Source organism: Macrobrachium nipponense, chromosome 32, assembly GCF_015104395.2.
Source record: "Macrobrachium nipponense isolate FS-2020 chromosome 32, ASM1510439v2, whole genome shotgun sequence".
NCBI classification, from domain to species: Eukaryota; Metazoa; Arthropoda; class Malacostraca; order Decapoda; family Palaemonidae; genus Macrobrachium; species Macrobrachium nipponense.
In genome coordinates this window covers 37,304,931-37,332,041 of record NC_061094.1, presented here as the reverse complement: position 1 = coordinate 37,332,041, position 27,111 = coordinate 37,304,931, and the positions used below count along the sequence as shown (strand labels likewise).

Here is a 27,111-nt window from a genome sequence, read left to right as displayed (position 1 = left end):
TTCGAAGGCAAACCCCAACGCACTCGGAGGCTCTGGTTGGTTCTAGCGGCCTCTTGAAGCACTTTGTCAACCTCTTCTTTGGGGAAGAGGTTCTCGCCCCAGAAGGAGGATTTGATCAATCTATTAGGCTCATGCCTAATAGATGCCTCTGCCAGCACGTATTTTCTGCATGCTCTTCTGGCTGTGTTAAACTTAAATAGGTCTGACTGAAAAGTCTGAAGAAGACTCTTCGTCAGAACCTGGAAGAGCTGCTCTTCCTTGTAAATAGATGCTACCAACTCCAGTGACGTAACTGCGTTGATAGATTTCGCCAGTCTTGATCGTGCCTCAAACTCCGCCTTTAGTAAGTTCTCCAGCAGTTTAGGGAGTCTGTCTGAGAACAGAGTAGAGGCGCAGTCAGGGTTCAGCTTCCCGACCGTGAAGGTGGACGGAGCATTATGCCAGAATTCCCTGGTGCCTGGCATAAGGAGAGAGGTAGCTTCCGTCTCCCTTAATACTGGCATAGGCTTATCCTCATGGCTCGCTTGGATTGTTAGCTCTGCGATTTTGTCCGTGAAAGGGGATGGAACTTCATGAGGCGTCGTAAAGATCGTGAACGACCCTTTATGAGGCACCAATTTGGTATTGGCGCATCCCCAATCTGACAGAGTACAAGCCCAGACAGGTTGGGCCTGTTCCTTAGGAAATATTACTGTTTCCTTAGGAACCTTGTCTACCCGGACTAGAGCCTGCTCTGTCAGCCGAATAAAGCCATTAAATGGAAATTGAAGATCTTTGGGGTGAAACTCCAAGTCCTCGAGAGGACGAGTGCCCAACCCCTCGATAGTCAACCTGCCATTCAAGTATGGAGCGTGGAGGGCCAACCGCCAAGGGTTGCTCTTATCAAAAGGCGGCAATTTCGAGGCATCTGGAACTGCCGACGTCGCCGCCGGAGCTCTGGATTGGAGCAGGCCTGCAATCATCTCTTTAAGAGGCCTTAGCTGCTCCGCCACGATATCTGACACGGTTTGGTTGTGCGGGCCGGAGGTCTGTCTCAAGGAGTAGAACCTCTCGTCCACCGTGTCTCTGACTTTTGACATTAACTTGTCAGCCAGAAGGTCCTGTTCGTGGTCAAGCTCCACCGCCTTGGTTCTGGCAGACTTACTCCTCTGTCCCTTCATATGGTGAGGAACCTTGGCAGCAGGCGAAGAATCAGACGAAGTCGTGTGCCTAGGGGCCAGTGACAACTCTGAAGCTGCTGGCGGAGCTGACTTTACTACCTTAGGCAAAGGTTTTGATGCCTTAAGTGTTTTCACTTTGGGGCGGACGGACCTGGTTCCTTCCCAAGGTGTAGGGGTAGGCTTATCAAAGCCAAGGAAAGAGGAAGAGGAAGAGGGGGTAGGACTTACAAAGCTACCTGCCTCAGTCAACTCGCCACTTACCTGCGCATCCATCGGTTCCAGATGGATGTTAATGGCCGCGACATCTCCAGACAGCTGCTGGTCTTCCGGAGGCGGAGCCATCGCGGCCCGGATGGCATTGATGATAGGGGCAGCCACCTCCACATCCACCGAAGCCGAGGGCGAACCGGGAAACAGGCAAGATCCCAAGCTGGCGTCCAGGACGTAGGGGCATCCTCCTGGAGTGTTCCATCTGAATCTGGAGACTCACTGCCTTAGGCTTGCCTTGGCTTCTTTGATGCTTTCCTCCTCAGCCTGTAATGAGGAGAAAACTTTTGAGTTTTCTTATCTGACTTTATTGGATAAAATGCCAATATTGTCAGAAGAAACTTAAACTAGGAAACCATGCAACAAGAGGGTAAATTTTCATAGCTTACCTCAACATTCGCTAACCCCATGACCAGCTCGAAGCAGAGCGAGCAGGCCTCCGGGTGCCAGATCATGTATGGCGGTTGCCCTACCTCCGCCACAAAAGAGATCGCACAATTAGCGTGCAACCGGCAGACCTCATGGCCTACCGGATCACTGAAGTAGGCGGAGCAGCCCGGAGACAGGCAACGAGCCTTCTGTAATAGAAAGCTTCAATAAGTACCAACTCTCCCAGAGGGAGTTATAACTTATCTAAACTTATGTCTAATAGAACGTGCGTCTTATATTAGCATGCTAAAATTATGAATAGTCCTGCCGGAGTTAGAAAGGAATTAGGAGGTGTTGGATTCCACAAGTTCACCTATATTAACGTGAGAAGAACACAGATCGCTGTATTCCTCAGGTACGTGCCGGAGGAGAGGATATATAGGTTATGGCTGGTATACCTTTGTGACAAGTACGCCGGCAACCGTCATATTATTGTGGGATACAGACACCATCGTGATAGCGGCGGACCTCTACATAATTATAATTAATAACAATCCGGTGGAGGATGAAACCTGTTCCACCGGACTGTATAGGTCCGGAGCCCAGATCGAGTACCATATATGGAAGATATAGACTTCCTAATAGGTAAATGGTTGGAACGAGATTGGCAACCGAAAGCAACGACGGGGGGAAATTTCCCAGCCGACGTGACTACCTCCGGACTTATGGATATGAGTTAAATAACTCTTACCATAAATATGTAATGGATATATAATTAGGAAACCCCCAACAAGCAAGAATTATTAGCCACCGGAGCCATGAGCTTCGGCGACGGAGCTCCGCTAGCGGAGTTTCGTCAGGCTAGATTTTGTTCCTCTACCTCACTGTCGACCCTGTTCCCCAAGCCTGATCCCTGTCGTAGCGCAGGGTGGTGGGGGGGGGGGAGGTAAGAGGAAGGTGATATTGTGAGTGGTGGTCGCTTAGAGACTGACCACTCCCACGCGAGCACCATTGGCCAGCCTGCTGGTTAAGGGTATCACTACTCAGTAGGGAAAAATTCCTTCAGTAATCTAGGTATAACCTAGTGGCCTAGTTCATGATCAGGACGGCCACTAGCAACCAAAAGTAGAACCACTAGTAAGTGGGCCTGCGACCTGGTTACCAAGTCTTGGACTGGTATCCATTGGTTAAGGTGGTCACCTATCAGGAACGTGGCCATATTACCCCGTGGGTTATTGTGATACTTCCCCGACTAGCAGAGGGCCAATAGGAAGTTTTATGGCTAGGCATAGGCTATCCTATGTAAACTTAATATATATGGTACAAGGAACTGGTTCATATAACAAGTTAACTACCGTAGGACAAAAAACTTTTAGTAACATGAGAACGTAGGCAAAACACTCTAATTAATGAATTGTCCGTGTATAAGGATCGAATCTAGGCTAATCTAGCTATATATAAAGATATCTATGTAACTACTTGATAAGCGCGATTGAAGAAAGAGGGATTATTCCAGTCCTTCCTCAATATTAGGAACCTTATTAATTCCACAAAGTATCTTTATATAGTCCTTATACATATAACACTCTTAGTTACTAAATTAATATTAGCTAAAAGTAATGTCTTACGACTATCACATGCATATATAATATACATACATTACGAGAGAGAGAGAGAGAGAGAGAGAGAGAGAGAGGGAGGCCTAGGAGGCACACAATATCGAGAGAGGAAGAGAAAATTCCCTCTTATTTCTCGAAAATAAAGAATATATATGTATATAAACTTTAAAATATACGTGGCTTTATCTAGGAACTCCCTTTCTCGCATCGTAACGTGGAACATTTATATTTTGAATAATGTCGGAACCTGACATTGTTTATACTGCCGCCATTATGGGATAGCGATCCCGCAGACAAATTCTCCAATCTAAGCATTTTAGAATTGACTAATAAATGGCGGCACGCACACCGTCATGTTCCTAACATAGTAACATTTAATAGAGCATGTGATGAGCGGAACGGCATGTTGATATAATATGTATTAAAATATTTTATCATGACAACAACAACAATGCCTCGCGTACCTGCTCGTATGCCTCAAGATGGCTGAGACTCCGTGCTCCCGCAATAATTAATACAGGTTCACAGGTCTAGTATAGAACTTACATAGATATTTCTATTGAAAACAGAAATAGTGGTACTTAACTTAGTTGTCGGTGACATCTGAGCAGTAGCTACCATCTCGGAAATATCCAAAAAAATTGGGGTAATAGCACACACACAAGGGAAACGCATGTTGAAATCCGCAATTTCTTAAGAAGGATGAATGGTGGCGCTCACATAGGGCGGTGGGGGATGTTGAAGGGGAATAATCTAAATGGTAGGAGACCTGTGATAGTGGCTTCTACACGCCCTGAACTTTATACACGACGCCCTTAGGGTGCTCACGCCAGGGTAGTAACCTCTGCATACCAATGCTAACTTTTTCTCTGGTATATTTAGAAAGTATTTATATCAGAAAAGAGGCTAGAAGGACCTTTTCACCGGCGAACACAGGTCGACCCATTAAAAAATTCAATGTGGTAGGATTATAGGTACTATACTATACTGAATTTTTTTTTAGATAGTTTTTCCCAGTTAAATTCATTTGGAATTGATAAAAGAAAATACCAACTCTGCAGCTCCTTACATCTCAGTTAGTGTAACTTTAAAGATAAATTTTGTCATACTGTATTGTTTTTGCTTAATGTATCATCTAAAAGGTGGTATCTTAATTGAATCATGTGGGTGGTTAGTTATGGACATTGGAGGTTACTAATCATTATTTCGAACAGTAGAGGGTATAATAGTGTAGTGAAAATTAAAATGTTAATGATAGGTGTCGGATATTTCATAGATGTAATTTTATACTCTCAGTGAAAATATTCGTATTTAATTGCAATAATGATCATTCAGGGTGGAAAGCAGCATAAGACTACTCTTACCTTGGGAAGTGACTGGAACCATCCCCAGTATCCTGAACGTTCAAAGACTCCATGGACAGCTGGTGTTGATAGCCAGCGAGAAGCAAATGATATCCCAAACAATCTTCCTACGAGCCTCGATGAAAGGGAACGTTTAAGTAGAGATGATTTTATGGACAACAGAGTGAGCACTAGTAGACTCCAGACTGAAGGCTACAGTATTACAAGAAACCGAAATTCCCCCAGTCATTCTCAGCATCAGAGCAGTGAGGAGGAATTTAATAATGAAGTTCAGCAGTACGAACCTGATATTGCCCTTCATCTCCATCCAACTAATTGGCAGACTGGAGGATGGACTGTGGTAAGCATATTTAACACAGTGCTGGTACTGAAAGTATTTAATATATGTTTGTATCAGTGGTCTTGATAAAGTAATTAATACTGTAACCATCTTTATAGCATTCGATCATTTAAAAAAAAAATTCCTGTTTTCTTATACATATTATATATTCTTACTCAAAAACTTAGGGCTAGTCATTATGTTGGCATAGTTTACAGTCAAGTACATACTTTTAATAACTGTTACAAATGCAGTTTAGTAATTTTTGGGGTGTGTAAGTAAAATCTGTAACTTATTTCAATTGTCTATGATGTGAATGTCTTTACTTTAAAAATACAGATTGCTACATACAGTATGCTTCATTATAGATGATTGAATATATATACTGTTGTAGTTACATTTATAATAAGAATGTTTTAAAAGAATTTTACAAAGAATCCTTATGTTTATAATGCAGTCTAAATTTGTAACATTTGCAACCAACAGGATTCGTCGGATCAGGTATAAACTTCATTTTTAATAAAACAGATGTCCTATTTATATTCAATGTTTACCAACAGTGTTCTCGTGATTGTGGGGGAGGTGAAAAATTTCGTCAAGTGGTTTGTTTGGGGTCAAAGGAACTTTGCCGTTCTGAGGATAGACCAGTTGACAGAATGGCTTGCAACACTCACCTTTGTGCAGAATGGACTACAGGAGATTGGGGCCATGTAAGTTACTGAATTGCCTTTTTAGTCAAGAAAGGAAAAAATTCACCTTTTACTTTATGGTAACTGTAATTTTTTTAACATTCAGCATCTTGGGAAAGCCAAGGACAGATGTAAAAATAAAAAGGTTGTTAGTAATTGATTGTCTTTAGTAACTGTGACTCCGGGGCCCAGCAAACTTTTACCTGAGGAACTGAAACAGGCAGATTAGCATCCATCCTGATATGCATCTACCTTGTTTGAAATTTATTCTTTACAGCTCGTAACAGAACATTTGTAGTCTTTGAATATGTAAGAAAAATTCATATTAATCAGATCTATGAGGAATTAGAGGGACTTCACAGACAGTTGTTTCTAGCTGGACTAAGGTGCAAAGAACAAGGGAATGTTACTCCAAAGTCGAATCAGTACAAGAGAGAGACTGAACGGCATACTCCTTCTGAAAGCTGAGCAATATTTCTTGCCATAGACCTACTGTATACAGGATGGTAAAATTTGTTTTCTGGGCTCGGCCGTGTCGCTCCAGGGGTTGCTGTGGTAGTGTTTAACACTCGCCCCAGTTTTATACCGACACCTTTTATATAGGTGAGCGAGTCAGAGAGTTCTGACATGTCCAATTTAGCAGTTCTCTGGTATTATAGCAATATTTTACTAGAAATAGTGCCAAAGGAGACACATTTCACTGGGCGACACTGCTTCCTCGCCCAGAAATAGATTTTTCCTACATCAAAATCCCTTTTTTATGCAAAAGAACAAAGAAGCACAGAAGAATATTAGCTAGGTAAATTTACAAAAGAAGCCATTACAAAATATAAAATGGCTATCAGTGGCTTACAGAACACGCTGTACATATGTGCATGCTTGGGAGATACTTCACATTTTAATGTGAAATGCTCCCAGCAACAAAACTGATGATTAAGATATAGCAGGAGATTGGTATGGAGTTTGCATAGCTGTGTTGGGTTAAGGTCCTTGGTGGCTATGGACAAACTTAGATGTTGGGTTCTCTTTTTTGCTAAGTAGTAGGCAGTCTTATCCTTCCTGGACCTCTTAATTCATTAAATTTGATGCAGTGGATGCAGGTGCTGAAAATTAAATTCAGCCTTTCAGGTATGTTCCGAATTTGAATGTGAACAATATAGCTTATTTATCTAGTGTCTTCTGTAATCATCCAGATATAATAGATATATAACTACTTAAGAAGGGACCATTAATCCAAGGTAATTTTTCCTTTAGAAAGGAAAATAGGAAAAGATAGCAGATTGGATATAGTTTGTAATTTTCATGGTTATAATGATGATGATGATTGTTAGTTATGAAACAAAGCTGAAAAAAAGCATGCATAAAGTCAGAATTGTCTCTCAGCAAATACTCACAGGCATAAATAATAGACTACAGGAATCCATATACCTGAAGCAGTAATTGACTAGATACAACGGATGGAAACAGAAACCTGATGACATGTACAGGAGTTTGATTTTAGACATTTTATTTTTGGGCAAATAATTTTCTCCTCTGTAAAGTCTTGGAAACGTTATGCCAAAATTCAGGCTCCCATGGGGCCAAAGCCATTTTTTTTAAAATAATGGAAGTACTGTTTAGTATTGGTTGCCTTTGTCATGCTGTGATTATTTTGTATTCAGAGGAACTTTTGAATAAAACTATGTATATGAAAAAATTCCTTTTTCTTGCAGGACTAAAGGGAACAGAATAGGACTTGGATTTCACTCTATTGATTTATTTTTCAGTGTCGCACACGACGCAGGCGTTGTGGCAGAGGAAAACAGGAACGCCTTGTTGCCTGTCGGGACCCAAATGGACCACAGCTGGATGAAGATTATTGTCATGCTGCTGACAAGCCAACACATAGCCGTACATGCAAAGTTCCTTGCAGCAACAGTAAAAGACGTGGACGCCGTCAACGTTATAAGTGGAAAACAGGAGACTGGTCTCCGGTAAAGTATCCTAGACAGCAGCTATATTCAAATCATGACAATAAGTTGAAACAGAAACCTCCTAAACTTAAACCAAATAATGATAACAATAATAGAAACAAAAACAACATCAAAAACAACAACTACAATAATCAAAGTGATAATAATAATAATAATAATAATAATAATAATAATAATAATTATAATAATATTAGACGATTAAAAAATAGAAATAAAATGAGAAATAGAACTCGTGCACAAGGTCGTATTGTTACTAATAATTAGGCTCATAAAAATCCACATCAGTCATTCCATTCCTTTGCCTCCAGATTTTTATCCCATTGTTGTAAGAGGGTTCATCAGAGAACAAATACTTAAATCTGATTATCAGTATCACATGTGGGTATTTACTCCGGTTTAGCAGGGGCTTGCCCTCTCTTTTATCTTCCATTTCTTCATATGCCCTTTTTGAATTGATCTTTAGGTAATTAATTCGCTGAGGCTTGGAACATGAATTTGGCAGCTCTTAAAACAATGAAGAGGCTACGGTTGGATGTCATTTTTCCTTACAAGTAGAATTTGAATAGCTGATGTGTTCTAGTGGACTCTGGTCTTAACAGAAATGATTGATTGTTTCAATTAACCAGATACTTCTCAAATAACAAAAAGCCAATACAGTTGCAAGGATTGTAAATTTATACATATGTATACTCTTTCTAAACAAATAAGGTATAGTATCTTTATATGAAAATACAAAAATGACAATATGAGATTAAGAAGAGACAAGAGGCTTCAGAGCTCTTCCAACTCATACTTTTTGGGTGTTTGAAATGAAAACTGGTTGATATTCTTGTTCTTTAAACTCAAAGAGTAGTACAATCCTCAGTTTAAAAAGCATTCAACTTTTATGTCCAACTGGAAAAATGTTTTCAGATTAGTATATTTTTTTTCAAAATACCAAATAAATCACTTAATTACATCCAAGCAATTACAGTATGTATATGTATCTCATATACTTTACATGTATTAACAGAACCAGTAAGTTTAGTGCTTCAAGGTCTCTGAGGTGGAACAAATTCATATTAAAACACTCCTTTCCAGTTTTCTGCTTATAAGCTTAGAGACAGTTTTCATGCATTAATTGGTGGAAAATTTGAATCCTGGCTTTGGTATAATTTTAAAACTGCAATTGTTTAGCATGGCGCAGTGAAAGTAGTCAAGAACTGAAAATTCTTCACTATTTGTAAATATTAAAAATATATTGGAAATTTTTAAGTATCATGAAAAAATTCAGTAATATTTTTCGTTCAAAGATATACTATTTTTATTATTTATGTCAGTTAATGCTTATAAAAATTTGTGAAGAAACATAAGGAAAATTGGCAAAAGGTTTTATGATTTTTGGACTTTTATGAAAAATTCATGAAAAATTCCCTTTGAACAACACTTACTTGCATGGAAAACAGAATTCAACCATCTCAAAACATTCCAGATGTCATACCAATCCTATTTGACATAAAAGTACTGATTTATGATTTGATATTTCATTTGTATGTTCTACTGATGAGATCATTTGATGTCAACAATTGATGAAATTTGTGCAATGGCATTTGACATCATTGGGTTCTTGAAGGTTAAGATACCATGTCATTATGACCATGATATACCAAAAATCCCCATTACAAAGATTATAATACGTACATACAACATTCTCAATTTTATAGACACAGATTTAGGATAACATCTACCAAAATAAAAACAATTCTTTGCCTAATATGTCAATTGGTATCAAAACCATTGCAATGGAAGCCTTGTAGTAGGGAGGTCTGGGCAATTTGTAGGTGTAATAATTATATGGCAAATAACCTGCACCACTTGTAAATGTATTCATTGTGTCTAAAGGATGACAGTATTTGATCAAAGAACATACCTCTTAGTAAAGTTCTAAGAAATAAAGGTTTCCCAAATTCCAGTGTCAGTTCAAATGATAAAAAATGTCTTATTAATAGGGTAGATTAACCCGACCAGAGCCAAAATATTTAGTTCTCATATTACGGACTAGCCAATAAGGCATATAGAATATAGCTACACCAAGAGAAATGTAATAGCATTCAACTTCAAATCAAAATGAGGCTTCAAATCAAAACGAGAAGAACCCTAAGAAGCCACCCAGAATATCTTAGAAGATCACAAGAAACCAACTAAAATAATATGTATTGGTTTTGATTGTTGAGATGGAAAAAATGATAAAATAATAATACGTATGCCACTCTGCGTTAAAATCCACACAGTATTTTAGAAAAGTAGCAAAACTCCATTTTCAGAATGAATAATAGAGCACTATTCTTATAATAAAAATATTACTAAAGCAGGATAAAGGAAAACATTTTGTGTTACAAAAAGTTAATACTACGTACATATGTAGGAGTATAGTCCTATCAGCTTGGAGAAACTTGTAGCAATGGTGGTAAAACATAAGAAGCTTGAAATAATATTACAAGAAAGATCCAATTTGAATATGGATGAAATGCTGAAATTAATATGGATTCTCATGAATGTGCATGTATGTGCCTCGATAATTTTACTCATTACCAGAACAATAAATCACAATGGAAAAGAAAAAATGTAGAAGGAAAAAAAAGTATGTATTATCTAGCTCTCCCCCCCCCCCAAAATAAAAATCACTTTTGTATAGTACTACCAGAATATTATTACCTTCAGATTATTTAATACTTTTCAGTAAATCTATGCCCCTGTCGATTGTTTACTGGCTCCAAACTTCTGTGCATCGTAAAGAAGTCAAATAATTTCTTAAAGATCTTCATCAGTTGCAGTGTGTTTATAATTTATAAGTACAGTAGCATTTTTCCTTATGTTTTAGCAACATCTTCCATTTATGAAGAATATAGTTAAAGAGCCATAATTTATGCACACAAAAAATAAAATATGACAAAATCACAATATGTAATCTTGATATGCTAAGCTCGGCTCTAGAAATCTGTTTTGAAAGCTATGATTACTGGAAAATAAAAAATACACTAGTATACTAGAATTATAACTTGAGTCATACACAAGCACTATTCAACACAGCCATTTTCAAAGCAGTTGTTAATACACTTAGTTTTATGGGACTATATTTGCTATACATACAACAGATAGTATTTTAATATACAATTAATAACTAATGTGAAGGAGCTGTGGTCATATTTCTCTAAAACCCATGAAAAATGTTCTTCGATAAGTTGGATTTTTAGAATGTGTGTAAATACTATAACTTATAGCAATGATTCAGTTTAAGTAATAAAAGTTTGCAAGTCAGAATAACTATTCATATACAGTAGTACTACGTTTTCATTATTTCAAAACTTTCTCTCTCATTGTGATGAAAATTACACTCTCATTTATCTTTCAAATTTAGGGTTACATTATTCATTATTAACATTTCTTTCATTATAGTTTATGCTAAGAAGGTCCTTCTATCCTCATATTATTTGTTAAAATTGATCATTGATCATTCTGAATATCAATTTTGATGTTCATTGTACATAGTGATAACATATGGTAATTCGTTGAATGTTATGATGAAATCATCTGCGTTTAGCTTTATTGAAGTATTGGTAAGGGTAGTACTATTTTTTTTTTTAAGTGCAAGTGAGAGTTTAATATGTAAAATTTAGTTCTGTACAATAAATAGGTCATATTTATTTATTTGGTAACCTTGGGTAAATAATGATCCTTAGATACTTACGTAATTGTATTTTTGCCGTAGTGAATTTTGAGACATTGAGATACGTTTGGAAACTTTCAAGTAGCACCTTCCATGTGTAAATTTTGCAGCTTTTGAGAATTATACTGTTATATATTATGGTACACCAGCTACATAAGTTAGATCTTACTCACTGCCTTGTGCAGTGATAGTGTTTAGCAAGTTTTAGATACTGCATAATGTGTTATTCAAATAATAGTAGCACAGTATATGCAATACAATGATGTCTTTTTTATCTTTAAAGAAAATTGGATGACAATCATTGTCTTATGAACTAGTCTGATTGACATTAAACCTAAAAAAGGGGAGGGTATCATTACTTCATATTCATAGTCATTGTTTATGAAATTTCTCTATTGTCTTTAAGTTTTGTTGATAGCCTATTACGTACTGTATTTCAGTGTAGGTGCAGTCGGTCACAAGTGGTACATAAATCAAATGTAGTTAACTTGAGCAGGTATCTGTTTGCAAAAATATAAAAGTAACTGTTATAAGTAAATATTAACAACTACAAATATGATAACGAAATTTTACTTGACTTTCACAATACTTAATAGCAATATTGATTTGGGTGTGACTAGGAACATAGTACCTTATCTATTACACTCCTTGTAGTTCAAGCCTTTGGTCTCTATTTTTACATTATGTTGCTATGTAATTCTGAACATTTTTATATGTAGTGGCCATTGTATTCTGGAGAATAATGCTTTAATTTCTGCATACAGTAGTTTGAATAACTAAAGTACAGTAATGATAACCTAGACACTAGTTATGTATACAGCTGTCTCAGCTGCCTGATCAACATTATAAAAACAGATGTCAATAGATTTGTGAAGAAATTGACAGATAATTGTAGATTTTAAGAAATCTGCTGGCTTATAACTCATGTTGAGTCACTACCACCGCTGTATTCTACTTTAATATAATAGTTATGCTACTGTAATATACCAATAGTTATAACTATTGTTATGAATAATTAGAATATTTTTTGGTTGATTTCTGTTTCCTCCTTAAGGGTACAGTGGCTATCTCCGTCCTTATCAGTTTTATCCTTTTAGACTTTGGTTTGAGCTGCCATTGTACTCAAAGCAATTGTTATTCATTGTAGGCACATCACTGATACTATTTGCAAATTATATAAAACAGAAAATTTAGAAACACAACCAAAACTAAATTATAGTTGTTACACAACAAACCAATCATTTATATAAGCTTAATATATGGTCCAGTATTCACAAATCCTAGACATTCCCTTCTCATGAAAAGAGGAATAAGGCAGTCTGTAGGTTGGATATTCACACTGCACATGCATCCTCAAGAGTCATGGTTTTCAAGCAGGTAAGAACCTCTCATCTCTTCTATATAGTTTGATAACAATAACTTTTATTTGTTGACTTTCAAATTGTAATCTTACATCCACTTTTTATCATATTAAGTTTAGTCGGGTAATAGTTATCCCTGTTTTCTTGCCCCTTCCTCTCTTTTGTACATTTAGCAAAAGTAGTAAAATCATTATGATTTTTATTGTTGGAATGGAAGGAGGAGGCACTTCTTCTAAGACCATGCTATCTCTTAGCTCTGAGTTTGTATTACCTACAACTAAAACTGTGCTGACAGAAAAATATGCACACTACGAGACTGGCTTGAACAAGCTTTTCATAGAGAAAACCTCCTTCAATAACATTAAAGATTAGGTCAGTAAGTTCCACAGATCATCACCAAAAACAGAAGCAAGGGACTCCTAGTTTTCATCATACCTTTAACTGACAGCAACCTCATGGGGATGATTGTTGACAAAGATTTGTAAAGTAGTGAGCAATTCCATTTGAAACAATGGCTCTGGACTTTCTACTGGAAAATCTGGACAGGTTCCAGGTTGTGTATGTTCACCTTTTACTTCAACTCCCTTGCTCCCAAGCGCATATGTCAGGGTCTTATACATTTCTCACCTACGTAATCAGATAGTTTTTCTTTATTAACCCTTAAACGCCGACTGGACGTATTTTACGTCGACATTTTTTGTCTCTCGGGTGCCGACTGGACGTATTTTACGTCGACATACAAAAGTTTTTTTAAAAATTCGCGGAAAAATACTTTTAGGCCTACCAGCCGAAAACTCTTGAATCACGCGCCTTGGGGGATGCTGGGAGTTCACGGATCAAGGTGTTGTTTTGTTTACAATCGTTACGCAGGCGCGCAAGCGCGAATTTCTTTCTTGCCGCACTAAAAAGTATCTGTGACACATCTCGGAAATTATTTCGTCACTTTGACATAATTTTTGTACCATTTTAAATTAGCCGTTACATGAAGTATTATATATGAAAATGTGCGCATTTTTATGAAAAATACAACAAAAAAATACTCATGATTGTAGCTTTTATCAGTTTTGAGATATTTTCATATAAATAACGATAAGTGCCAAAATTTCAACCTTCGGTCAACTTTGACTCTATCGAAATGGTCGAAAAACGCAATTGTAAGCTAAAACTCTAATATTTTAGTAATATTCAATCATTTAACTTAATTTTGCAACTAATTGGAAGTCTCTAGCACAATATTTCGATTTATGGTGAATTTATGAAAAAACTTTTTCCTTACGTCCGCGCGGTAACTCTTCCGAAAAAATAATACATGCGATTGTGGTAATGTTTGCACCATTTTAAATTAGCCGTTACATAAAGTTTTATATATGAAAATGTGCGCAATTTCATGCACAATACAACTAAAAACAACCCATGGTTGTAGCTTTTATCAATTTTGAAATATTTTCATATTAAAAATGATAAGTGACAAATTTTCAACCTTCGGTCAACTTTGACTCTACCGAAATGGTCGAAAAAACGCAATTGTAAGCTAAACCGCTTATATTCTAGTAATATTCAAGCATTTACCTTCAGTTTGCAACAAATTGGAAGTCTCTAGCACACTATTTCGATTTATGGTGAATTTATGAAAAAAATAACATTTTCTTTACGTCCGCGCGGTAACTCTTCCGAAAAAATCATACGTGCGATTGTGGTAATGTTTGCACCATTTTAAATTAGCCGTTACATAAAGTTTTATATATGAAAATGTGCGCAATTTAATGTAGAATTCAATAAAAAATAATTGAAGGTTGTAGCTTTTCTCATTTTTGAAATATTTGCATATAAATCACGATAAATAGAAAAAAAACCACGTTCAGTCAACTTTGACTCTACCGAAATGGTCGAAAAACGCAATTGTAAGCTAAAACTCTTACAGTCTAGTAATATTCAGTCATTTATCTTCATCTTGAAACAAATTCGAAGTCTCTAGCACAATATTTAGATTTATGGTGAATTTTAAAAAAAATCTTTCCTTCTCTCAGCACGCGGATTCTCAGCCACAAATCTCCGAAATGCGTACGTTCCATTCTCGGAATATTTGCTCCGTTTCATATTAGGCATTTCATAGAGTTTTATATATGAAAATGTGCGCAATTTCATGTAGAATAAAACGAAAAATATTTGAAGGTTGTAGCTTTTCTTATTTCCGAAATAATTGCATATAAAAAAATATATATATAAAAAATTCGACATTCGGTCAACTTTACCTAGTCAGATATGGTCGAAAACTGCATTTGTAAGCTAATATTCTTACAGTATAGTAATATTCAATCATTTGTCTTCATTTTGAAAGAAATTGGAACTCTCTAGGACAATATTTAGATTTATGGTGAATTTTTGAAAAAAATATCTGTTTACGTCCGTGCGTTACGAATTCATGCATTATTTTGTGATAATATTTTCTCTGTGTTGCTTTTATCGTTTTACGATGTGTTATATACCAAAATGATCGCAATTTAGTGTACATTACAACGAAAAAAAAGTAACTCGTTACCTTTAACCGTTTTGCGCACAGCGCGATTTGAATACAATTATATATGAAATTTCGTTTTTGCGCTATCATATATCGCATTATTTATATATGATAATGATAATTTTTTTCATTTCTGATGGTTGCATACTAAACTTCAGCCAATGACAAAAAAAGGAGCCAAAAATGAACTCTTAATCTTGAAAACTAAGCGTGCTGTGAATTTTTGAAAAAAATATTTTTTCCGCTTCGGCGCTCACTCTGAAACACCTCCGGCACACGGGAGACATTTTTTTTTTTACCGCTTCGGCGTTTAAGGGTTAAGTTCCTTAATTTTCAAAAACAGCTATAAGGCTCAGCCATGTTTTCTGCTCTTCCAGTCGGTGAAACAAGTTGCCAAAGCTCTCCAGGACCAAGTAGTAGTAGTTGATGGCATTACCTGATTAGGCCTAAGTTCTAAAATACTTAGATGGATTTTATGAGATCAGTACCAGTTATCCACAAGACATTGTCAAGAAAAGAAGACTTGCTGATCATGAGATCTGCACAAAGAACTATGTAAGCTTTGGTAAGTGCCATGAATTTTATGATTATGCACAAAAGGGGGGGAAGGTGAGTTTACCAGTGGGTGGCACTGTTTCCTTAACTCAAGGAGTAAGCATCAACAGGAACAGTGGGCTCTTTACCAGTTAGGAGGTTTTCCTCTTCATCACACCATATGTATGAAGGAACACTATTCCCCACGCAGAAGGAATGGCTGCGCTGGCAACAGATCGTTTGGGAAGAGGAGAATGGTTATTACCTGTACCTCAAGTATCTTAGCTGGAGCAAGTATTGGACTCTGGCCATTGAATGGGTAACAAGTTGATGTTTCAAGGCAGATGTCCAAATGGCCTTCCAACTTCTTGGCTAATTGTTGGCGACTTCCAAGTTGGAATGAGGTTTGTCTCTCTCACCTATATCAATAGATCAATGTGCTCCACCAGGAAAGGAGTTTACCAACTTCATTCTGGATCTTTGTTTGCCTAGACAGGCTCTTCATTTTAAATAGATAGGCCTTGATGGCCCCACGGCTAGTAGAACTTCATTTGCACCTTCTGCTGCTCCTATGGGATCCATGCAGGAATTCCCATGTCACTTGGGAAGGTCCATGATGAAACAACCTCGAGATCACTCATTTTCCAGGGGAATTATTATCTTGTCCAAAAGGACAGGATCTGACTGTTATTTCTTTTTTGGTAGTCTATGTTATTCCCAACCATCGCTGATATTATTACCCTTCATTCCTGATGAGTTTCAGTAGTACTTTTTTTCCTGTTATTATACTGTTATTCAAGGTTTCTCTTCCAGAGCCCAACTTTGGAATGGAACAACTTTGGCAGGAACTCTAAAGATACCTTTGTTTTGGTCAGGTCTTAGGCAGCCTGACCAGATTCTCAAGTCTTTACTCTTCATTGAGAATGACAGTTTATTAGCCGCATATTTTGTGATGGGGCAGTGACTGTTAAACTAGGTATTTCCTTAGGTCCACTTAAAATATGCCTCCTTAGAAAATCCAGCACAACTAGAAATGATCTTGACCTTCCAGAGTCATTTCGAGCTTAGAGGAGAAGCTCCTACTTCAACCTGGAACTTCATGGATGTGAAGGGAGCTAGAAAACATAATCTTCCTACTGTATTAACTGATTTTTCATGAAGTTAATCTTGAGATTTTGCCTGTCAAGGATTTTGGCTCAGTCGATGAGAGCCAAAGGATTCAATCTGATCAGTGTCCTAGAATCACTGAAAGTAAATTCAGATTTCATGACCACTTACCATCAAGTGGCTAGCCTTCATGAACTTGGCATCATAAATGGTCATCCTGTAGTTTGGCATCTTCAACACCTATTAATGTGTTAAAAGGAATACACCTAAATAGTAGAGGCAAGAGGCCTACTCTTTGTAGCTGAAAAGACAGGATAAACACAGCCTGAGGTAACCAACACCAACTTGGCACACCTCACCTGTAGTGATTGAGTGAATTTCCTTTGTCTATTCATACTTGAAATTAGGAAGTGATCTTTTAGGCTGTTCTTCCTTAGAGTCATCTCAAAAGCTTTCTTAAAAAATTTGTCCAAGTCATCCTGGAATCATGTGATAAGGTTTTAGATCACAGCACAGTGCAGGGTAATTTTCATCTCAGGAGAAATTCTCCTCATTGTCAAATGGAGGGCAAGGTATTTCTAATATTTCAAGTTAGGTGATAGAGTAGTATTTGGAGTGCATGCAGTGGAACTGAGATTCCTAAAAGTACGTACCTGCTTCATCATTGCGGTCTTTATTTCTGTTTTGTAGTGACACCCTTGAAAAGCTAGTAAAACGTTTTCACCTACATACCTGAATTTAGTGGTTGTATGGACTTGGAATTACAGACAACTTAATGATTTTCACAGTAATTTGACCTGTTAACTTTTTTATTGCATTTCATACTAACCTAAACCTCTTGAAGTTTTCAATTCAGATCCTTGATATCAATCAGCTATTTATAATGATTTCTTGAGCACCTCATTCCCAACCCCAAAAACTGAACATTTTTTTCAATGTAAATACATCATTTACATCAAATGTCCTGCTTCCCAGCCCCAGCTTGCAGCTATAAGGGGGACCGCATGAAAAGACAGATTCTTCCTGCTTGAAATCTAGGTTCCATAAGGGCACATGCCTGTCAAGACTATCCAACCATCACATGAGCTTAATTCAAGAATGAAGTGTCATGGATCTGTGAAGACTGCAAATTCAAATTTGGCTCTCATAACTAAGTGGTCTATAATCAGAATATTAGTTTTGTTGTAACAAACTATTTGATTGCAGTTTTTTGAGTAAGTTGACATAAAGTTAGACCGACTGATATTAGCTTTCTAAGGTTTTGAGTAGCAAAGTAAAATATCCTGAATAGTTTTGGTAAGCAGGTTGGTTATGTGCAAACTAAATTCAGTGTTATGGGGCATTCAGATTAGATTGTAGTTCAAAATTCATGCCAACGAAATTCTGTGAATTCTTGTTGTAATGTATGTGTGTGTAGTATTATTATTTTTAAATTCCTCCAGAACGAGAGTGAAAATATAATAGTGAGGAAAGACCTGACTTTACTTTTGAATAAATTTAATCTGTTGCCCAATTTTTTTGAGGTAGTGAACTTGTTGCTTTAATTGCAACAGTTTTGATGAAATGTAATTCTTAGATGCCAAAAACTGGCTGTATCATATTGCCAAGCATATCCATTTTTTATCCTTTGAATTGAGCATCTGCTTGGTTTTCTGGCCATAGCATTGCTGAACTTTGATTGTTCTTCAAACACTTAAGCTTCTTAGTCGTCGCAGTAATTCAAATAGTAGGTGCAAAGACTGTCTGGGTTACCTAGTGTTACATGTACAATCAAATTGAAATCAAAGCCCATTCTTTCTTCACCCATATTTTTCTGAAGTTTACTTAGTTAATCAGTGGTTACTACTATTGACATAAGTGAGATCTGCTGGCATAAGCAGAGACTCAAAACATAGGTACTTTAGTGTTATATGGAAAGGAACATGAAAAATACCAGTATCCAGTAAACTGGATTGAATAACTACCTAGTGGGGAGGAAGTTTATGTAAAAAGTGACAGTGCAGATAAACTATCTCTAATGAAAGCAGGTTGTGCTGTGTTGGATCATGTATATTACTGCTATCACTTGGTTTATAATGTGCATACTCTTCTTTTCCAAAGGATGTTTATCTGATATCAAGTATAATTCCTTCTTCTTTATTGACAATCCCTGTTAGTCTTTCTTCCCTATTAATCATGTGAGGCCCACTATGGTTTTTAATAACTTTGAAGTAATTTCCCTCTCTATATTTATATATATAAATATATATATATATTTATACATATATATATATATATATATATATATATATATATATATACATATATATATATATATATATATATATATATATATATATATATATACCATGCACTATATAAATAATAATTTCTGTTTTATTTATGTCCCTATCAAGTCAAGCTTTTGTAAAGGATATTTTTTTATGTAATTTATATTCAATACCTGTACTATATATGCTTTGGATATATGATGAAATCATATTTTTCAAATAGTGGTTTAGATATTTAACTAATTTTTGGGAGATACATGGTTACGTTATGTTTCACCCATTTCTTGCTGGCATCTTTATAATTTTCATTATCATGATCATTATTATCATCACCATAAACTTCATCAGCATAATCATCATCATCATTTGCTTAGATTCTTTTCTTATTATTTCAAATAAACAAGTTTTGTGTGATTAAACAAAGTCTTGAAAATTATTATTTTTTAGTAGTGTGCTTTTCTGTTCCCTTTGTTGTTCATGTGCATATTGTGATGACTTTAATGTGATACCTTTTTTGTATGTTATGAAAATGTGTAGTGTAGTAATAAACGTGCCAAGGAAATTTTTATGTCAATGAATCAGCCATTGTACATTTTATTGTATGCTGTAGTTTATTTTTGAATAGGAACAGACAGACAAAAATTTTTATTTAAGCAGTCCTTGAAATAAAGATAGTAGATGCATTCCTGGCCACAACATTTGGTAAGTTTGAATATTTCATTAAGCATAGCTTTTAATCAAACTGCGGGATGCCCCAGGGTACAAAACCCCTAACCCCTTTGCTTTGCTGGAATTAAATGGGAGAGTTACCCCTCAACAGTCATTTGGAAAATAACCATGAATGAAATATTTTAGATGGCAAAATATATCATAACTAGATATTAAACTTCTGTAAATGAAAGTATCAATATTTTGGTGCTAGTAAAATTAATCTTCAATTTATTAAAAGAAATACTTACTGCTCTATTTTTCTCTAAATGACTTCAAGACCATCATAAATTTTCCCTTGGCATTATTTCATTTCATATCATAAAGTGAATACATACTAACTAATTAAAAGTACTACTCTAGCACAATGGAGGTTAGTAATGAGAGGTTGGAGTAGTCTGTGATGTAGGGGGCAGGGTTTGAAGTGAATGTGGCAATTGTATCACTCGTCTTTTAATTATGATTCTTTTTCTTGCAAGTATAATCTAATTTTGATGACTACTTTGAGATTCATAGCCGGTGTCTGGGTGTTTTTCCGGAATAAAATTTTATCAACGTACCTGACAAAGATGGCACTTTGTCACAGGGTATCTTACATTCCTACCTAATTTTTTTACTTGTAGACATCGCCAGCAAACTCGGAGGAATATCTTTCCAAGATATAATGACATAACTTATGATGTCATTAACTTGCCTCCTTCTCGATGGATAATTGGCTATTTGTGAAAAAGTCTCAACCTCTGGCTACAATGAAATATATAACCAATACTCCTTGTTTACACTTGTAGTAGTAGTAGTAGTAGTAGTAGTAGTAGTAGTATATAGGATTTATGCCATGAGGTAGAGTGCCAGAATCCTTGAAGGAAAGGGTTTCCACAAGTAATCCAAGAAATTACTTTCTACCCCTATTTCTCCATTTAAGAATTATATAATTAAAAATCAATTAAGAGAGTGAAGAAAACTTTGGCAACTGTCGTAACTCCTTTGTTATTTTCCTAATATGACAATGACAATCATTGTAATAAATAGACAATTGCATAGGATTAGATTGGATTATAGAATTTAGACTTCAAGCCAAGCACGGGAACCCATAAAGTTCATTCAGTGATGTATTATAACCCGTTACTTTTTTTTTGGCAAAGCAAATTTTAATGTTGTTGCACAAGTTGTATTTTACTATGAAATCAACAACTGTTGTTTTATAGAGCATATATATTCATCTTTCTGCACCTTATGGAAGTCAACAAATGACAAAAACTTGGTAGCCTTGGATGTCTGGGTGTACTCCTTACCCAAAAAAGGGCCTAGTTATTCATTTACCAGTTCAAGCTTACGTAGGGTTTGCCACGGGCCTCCTCACTTCTAAACAATGTTGTGCAAGTCAAATCACAAAAGCTTTCCTCCAACCACAGGGACAATGACTTATCATGGCCGCTGTTTGTCGTCATCACCTTGTGGGAGGAGTTGGGACATCATACGTTTACTTCACATACTATAACTTTTAACCCATACAGTAGAGTGTTCCACCACTAGCTTCAGCTGCTTTATTTTACTCTTATGAATATACTTTTTTCTAATATCAGTAATAAAGAATGCTGCCAAAATTTAGGTAGGGATGTAAATTATACTATGGCTAAGTAATATCTTTGTCAAATGCACAGAAAAAAGTTATTCCGGAAAAACACCGGGACAAAGGCTCTGAATCTTGTAGTAGCTTACGCATAAAGTAGGTAGTGTTAGTATGGCTATGCAACATTTATTCATGGTCATTGAAATCTAGCGTGCTCTGTCCTGCTGAATCGATACAGAATTTTTGACTCAGGAGTCATGACTAGGCCTACGCCTATGGCTGGTGTCTGATGAATACTTTTGATGGAGAGTGAAAGATTCTTAAGAATACTTTACTTTTGAAATCTGTGTTAGGTGTCTAGTAAATAAGTCTTCCTTTGATGGTGGTGAGATTCAATTAGGCTTTCTTTTCTTTTTCTTTTTTTGTATTGGTGTCCAATTAATACCACTGCTTAAGAGAGAGAGGGTTTCAATGATAAATAATAATTTTTTTTTTAATGTCTAAATAATGCATCTGATTGGGAGGCATTTTATTCAAATCGGCCTAATAGCTCCAGCCATCTTCTCTACCACCTTCCCCCTAATATCCCAGACTACTCCGGCATACTGTACACCACTTACTTGTCCTGGAGCAGTGTTTAATGATAAAATTTTAAAAATGCATATCTTTCTAGAATGTTTTCTACTTAAAATAAAGTTTTCTTTCATTTCCCAAATATTTACACAAACTTGTGTTACACCCTGTATGCGAAAGATTTAGTAGTTAAATTCATTATGTTTGTCATGTCATCGTACCCTACCGCACTGTTCATAGGATTTCATTTAGATTTCTTCCTGCCTGAAAACAAACCAGTATATTTAATTGAAGGCTTAGCCTAACCAGTTATAGTAGGTGCAAATTATTCTCTGTGAAAAGGATGCTATATAACTGTCTATAACTCTTGGTGACACTTGCATTATGTACACTGTTCATATTCATTTCCTTCTCCAAGGTGTCAAGATGTTTTGTGTGGGTACAGTATTTTGTCATCATATTTTCTTCGTTTTCATTGCATCCCTATTTATGTTCTAGAGAGATGCTTTTCGCTTCCTTTTGTATTTTGACCTGATTTTTTCTTAGTTTACCTACATGTGCACCTCACACTTGCCTTTTTTCTTGTTGGCTGACTGCCTGGTTTTTGGTGTCCCAACATGCGACCCTTTTTTTTTTTATTAGGCTATTTATAACTGTCTCCCAGCTTCTTTCTTTCCCATTGTTTCACATGGAGTATTTGGCATTTTATTTTTCAGTTAGTTTGTGTAATATACAGTGAGTTAGTGTTGTTCAATTTTTGGATTTGGTTCAATCACCTCCTAGAATTTGCGTGTATGTTATGTATTCGCTGATCTTTCCTTACTTTTTCTCAGTCAGTTTTGTACTTACTAATTTTGTTCTTTGCATTATCCAGAGAACTTGCCTTGGAGTGGAACAGAATTTGCATAGCTCTCCTGAATTTCAGTTTTGCATTCCTTCTGTTGAATGTAGGGAGATGTAACTTTTGTCATAAGTATTTTTGAGGTGATTTCTGATTACTGCTGCTGTTTAGTGCTCTGCAGAACTAGAAGGGGAGAAGAATGTATTCCTCTTTTTGGTGTCCATGCAAATTGTGATACTCTTCTTGCATGATCCTTTGTCCTCTCTTTTCCAACTTTTGGACAGTTTCCATTTTATGATTATTTCCCATGTCTTCTCAATCAAAATTCAGGTGTGAGTGTTGTACAGAGGATCATGCTAAATTGTTTTTTCTTCTAGTAACCTGAATGTTGGTAATATTGGTTATCTAACCTTGGTGTCCTATATGAATTTTTTTTATAAAGTTATTCGACACGATATGAGCATCCTCAAATGACTGAGACAGACCTTTTGGTATAGGAATTGATTTTAGATTTTATGCACAAAATGCTAACCAAAAGTAAATAGTACCTGAATCCAGTTTTTAAGTCACCTGTTGTGATAGCAAAGTAAGAAGCACAACAATTGATACCAACCTCTGAATTTCTTACATTTCTTTTAATTTATGGAAACCTATTTTTGCCTCGTACTATTGCTCGATATTGCTATTATGCATATGTTTAAGAAATTAAATGGTCTTCTCCTTTGAAAGCTATACAGTGAATCCCTGCCCCCCATTCGCACACTCCGGATTCATGGACTCGCATATTTGCGGATTTCTCTTTGGAACTTATACCCCCATTATTCACTGTATTTTCCGATGATAAATATCCACAAATTCAGTTTTTATCAGTTTCATCATAAAATCCACTTTTTATGATAAAATATTTTTTAAAAAGGTATAAATATTTTTAGTGGGTTTTTCTTGAGTTTTAACTAACTAAATAGGCAGTTTTAAGGTTTTTAATAGTGTTTTCAACTATTTACGGATTACGTATAAGTATTTACGGGGGGCCTGGTACGCATCCCCCGCAAATATGGGGGAACTCTGTATCTTTATTGCACAATTGGGTTTTCACCATTATATGGGAACAAAGCTTTCTTAATGAAATAATAATTTCTTAGGTGTTCTCAATTAGAGTGGTGTTTTTCCTTTTTTACATTTATTGGTGTCTTAAATTTATAATGTTTCCACCTTATATTTCTTGGGTAGCTGTAACTGAGTCTTTATCTTAAGTTGGACACATGGTAATTTCGCTGAGTCCATAAATTGGACTTTAGATTTTCACTAGTCTTCATCATATGAGGATTTTCACTTAGTCTGTATTTTAAGAGGGGCACACATTAATTTCACCGAGTCCACAAATTGTACTTAGGATTTTTCACCAAGTCTTAGAGTCACTTTACAAAATCTCTGCACTCTTCCCCTCGATGCCATTCTGCTTGTCTCTGGTTCATCATCCCGTGTTATATGGAATTCTGTCATGACTTAACAGTTTGAAACCATTGCCACCCTCTGTTGCAGGCCATTTTTGTGTCGGTTATTCATCGTTTTTGTTATGAATGTGAAGTGATAAGACAGCCATTTTTTGTAGAGTGAACTGTATACTCTACTGGTTTATACTGTACAGTATCACCTCTTTTTAACCCAGTCTTAGTTTAAGATCAACTTACAGGGCTGTATTCACTCCAAGCAGTTTAGTGTAACTTCAGTCTCTACTGCTCTTTCCTTTGCAGTATGCAACTGTAATTTAGTAGTTGTTTGTAAAGCATGAAGCATTTTATATACATTTTTAGAATAATGCCTAAATACAAACACCACCGTACTTACAAATGAGTTACATGCCGGATGCCTGTTCGTATGTAGAATTGTTTGCAAGTTGGTTACTGTATTCTTCATGCCTATACTTTAAGTACAGTATGGTACATATAAAGTCAATACAGTCTGTAAATCTATTCATCCTACAACACAAAACACTCACTGTACATTACTTTATGTACAGAATAGGCATGCAGAACGAAATTTGAACTTACAAGTGGCAAAGGGGAGCGCTCTAAACATATGCATAGTTTGCAATCCCATTTGTTAGTAGGTATCTCTGAATGTTCGTAGATAGGAAGGTGTTTGTATGCCAGAGTCAGTTATATCTTATACTATTACTAATATACAATTCTACATGTCACATGAAATTCCTGTCTTCCTTCTACACAGATAAGACATTGTTATCACTGGTTTAGCAGAGGGCACTACATTTAGTAACGTTTAATTTTTAGGATTGTGAACTGAAGTTTTTATTTAATCTAGAACATTTATGGTGACTTAGTGTTACATTTCTCCTTTATATCTATTTCTGTCATAGATATGTTACTAGACCATAAAGGATACTGGTAGATATTATGAAGACGTACAGCTATGTGTTGTTCATTTGTATTTAAAAAAAGAAAGAAAGAAATAGTGGTTCTGGTTGAATAGTCTCTGTTTCTGCTTCTTAAGATGGTAAAAAAAACATATTGCAATCAAACTTTCCAAGACTTGTTATATATATTTATTTGAAATTTTTGTGCTTTAAAGTTAATTTTTTATGCAAAGTCTAATAAATGTTATCCATTTTATCTTCAGTTGTATGTTAGAAGACATCCCTAAGATCTAACATCTGCTAATATCTTTCCAAGTGAAAGCAGAATTGAAGAATTTTTGCAGTCAAGTAATGCAATTAGAAATGGACCATGCTTTTAATCTAATTAAAAATGGAACATAAATTTTGTAGATGAAGGAGTGAAAGTTTCAACCCTTAAATTTGGAACTTAACACCACAGAAAATAGTATATAAATGCAAGTTCTTTATATTAGATATTATTCTAGAGGGTTATAAACTGTAGATTATTAGGGAATGCTAAGAGGTGTTGATTATGATGACATTGTACCAGAATTATAAGTGTTTTGTTTTTCATCCCATTCATATCTGATGAATACTAGGAAATAACAAGTAAGCAAGTTGGAAAACAAAAATCTATTTACTTCAGATTTGTCATTGGTTGACCAGTTAGGGCAACTTTTAGATCCAGGAACACCACCAGAGTGCTAAAAGATGCCTACAAAGCAAATTGCCATAGGTTACAAATATTTGATTTACTCATCGGCCTTAGGTATTAAGAATTCATACAGAACCGTGGGGAACAAGCATAAAAGGTCATTAGCTTGTAAAGTAATGATCTACAATAAAGGATGCATATACATATGTAAAAAAAATAGAAGAAAATAACAAGTGCATTAATGTAAAAAAAAAGGTAAAGAAAAAAGAATAACCAAGACCTGATAAAAAAAATTAAGGCGGTGGTTCATGATGCTTTAAATGTGTGATGCAGTCTCACTTCAGATTACAGTTATCAGCATCAGTACCAATGTCATGGAGACAGTTCCATAGTTTTAACAGTAAAATAATAACTAATTGCATTGGGCAGTTTGACAACTTGGCACCTCAACAAAATGAGAATGTCTGCTCTGCAAAACAACCTACATGCAGTTGTTCTACGGTGGTAGGCACTAAAAATATTAAAGGTGTCCCTTGTAAAAACAGGGCCTGTAAAAAATTGCCAAACAGGCTCTACTGTACTGTTATTGAAGAAAAGAAAGTCACACCTCAGAGCAGTTTTGTCTAAAAGATCATTTCATGAATATTTGACATTCAGACAAGAAAACATTAATGTAGTCAAGTAGTAAATGCTAAGACGAAAGAACAAAAGTATGAGACACTAATAGCAGCATATATATATATATATATATATATATATATATATATATATATATATATATATATATATATATATATATATATTATACATATATATACATATATATATATATATATATATATATAGTATATATATATATATACATATATATATATATATATATTATATATATATATATATATATATATTATAATTATATATATATATATATCGAGCTACAATGTCCTTAGTATCTAATTCGCTCTACCTCGGAATTAATATATTTTCATATATGCTTAACCGAAGGGGAATTTTTTTCTTGATAATAGACTTGCCTAGACCGGGGCGCGAACCCCCGGTCCAGGCAAGTCTATTATCGAGAAAAAATTCCCCTTCGGTTAAGCATATATGAAA

The 27,111-nt window shown here is 35.6% G+C and overlaps 1 protein-coding gene across 4 annotated transcripts in view; it reads left to right on the top strand.

Moving 5' to 3' along the window:
* LOC135207346 (A disintegrin and metalloproteinase with thrombospondin motifs 9-like) overlaps positions 1 to 27,111 on the top strand; it is a 730,481-nt gene that overhangs the window by 660,624 nt on the left and 42,746 nt on the right. For all 4 annotated transcript variants that reach the window (XM_064239075.1, XM_064239073.1, XM_064239072.1 and 1 more), the window contains 3 exons: positions 4,751 to 5,119; positions 5,659 to 5,808; positions 7,554 to 7,760. In XM_064239075.1, coding sequence (XP_064095145.1) covers positions 4,751 to 5,119; positions 5,659 to 5,808; positions 7,554 to 7,760 — 726 coding nt within the window. The remainder of the gene's footprint in view (positions 1 to 4,750; positions 5,120 to 5,658; positions 5,809 to 7,553; positions 7,761 to 27,111) is intronic.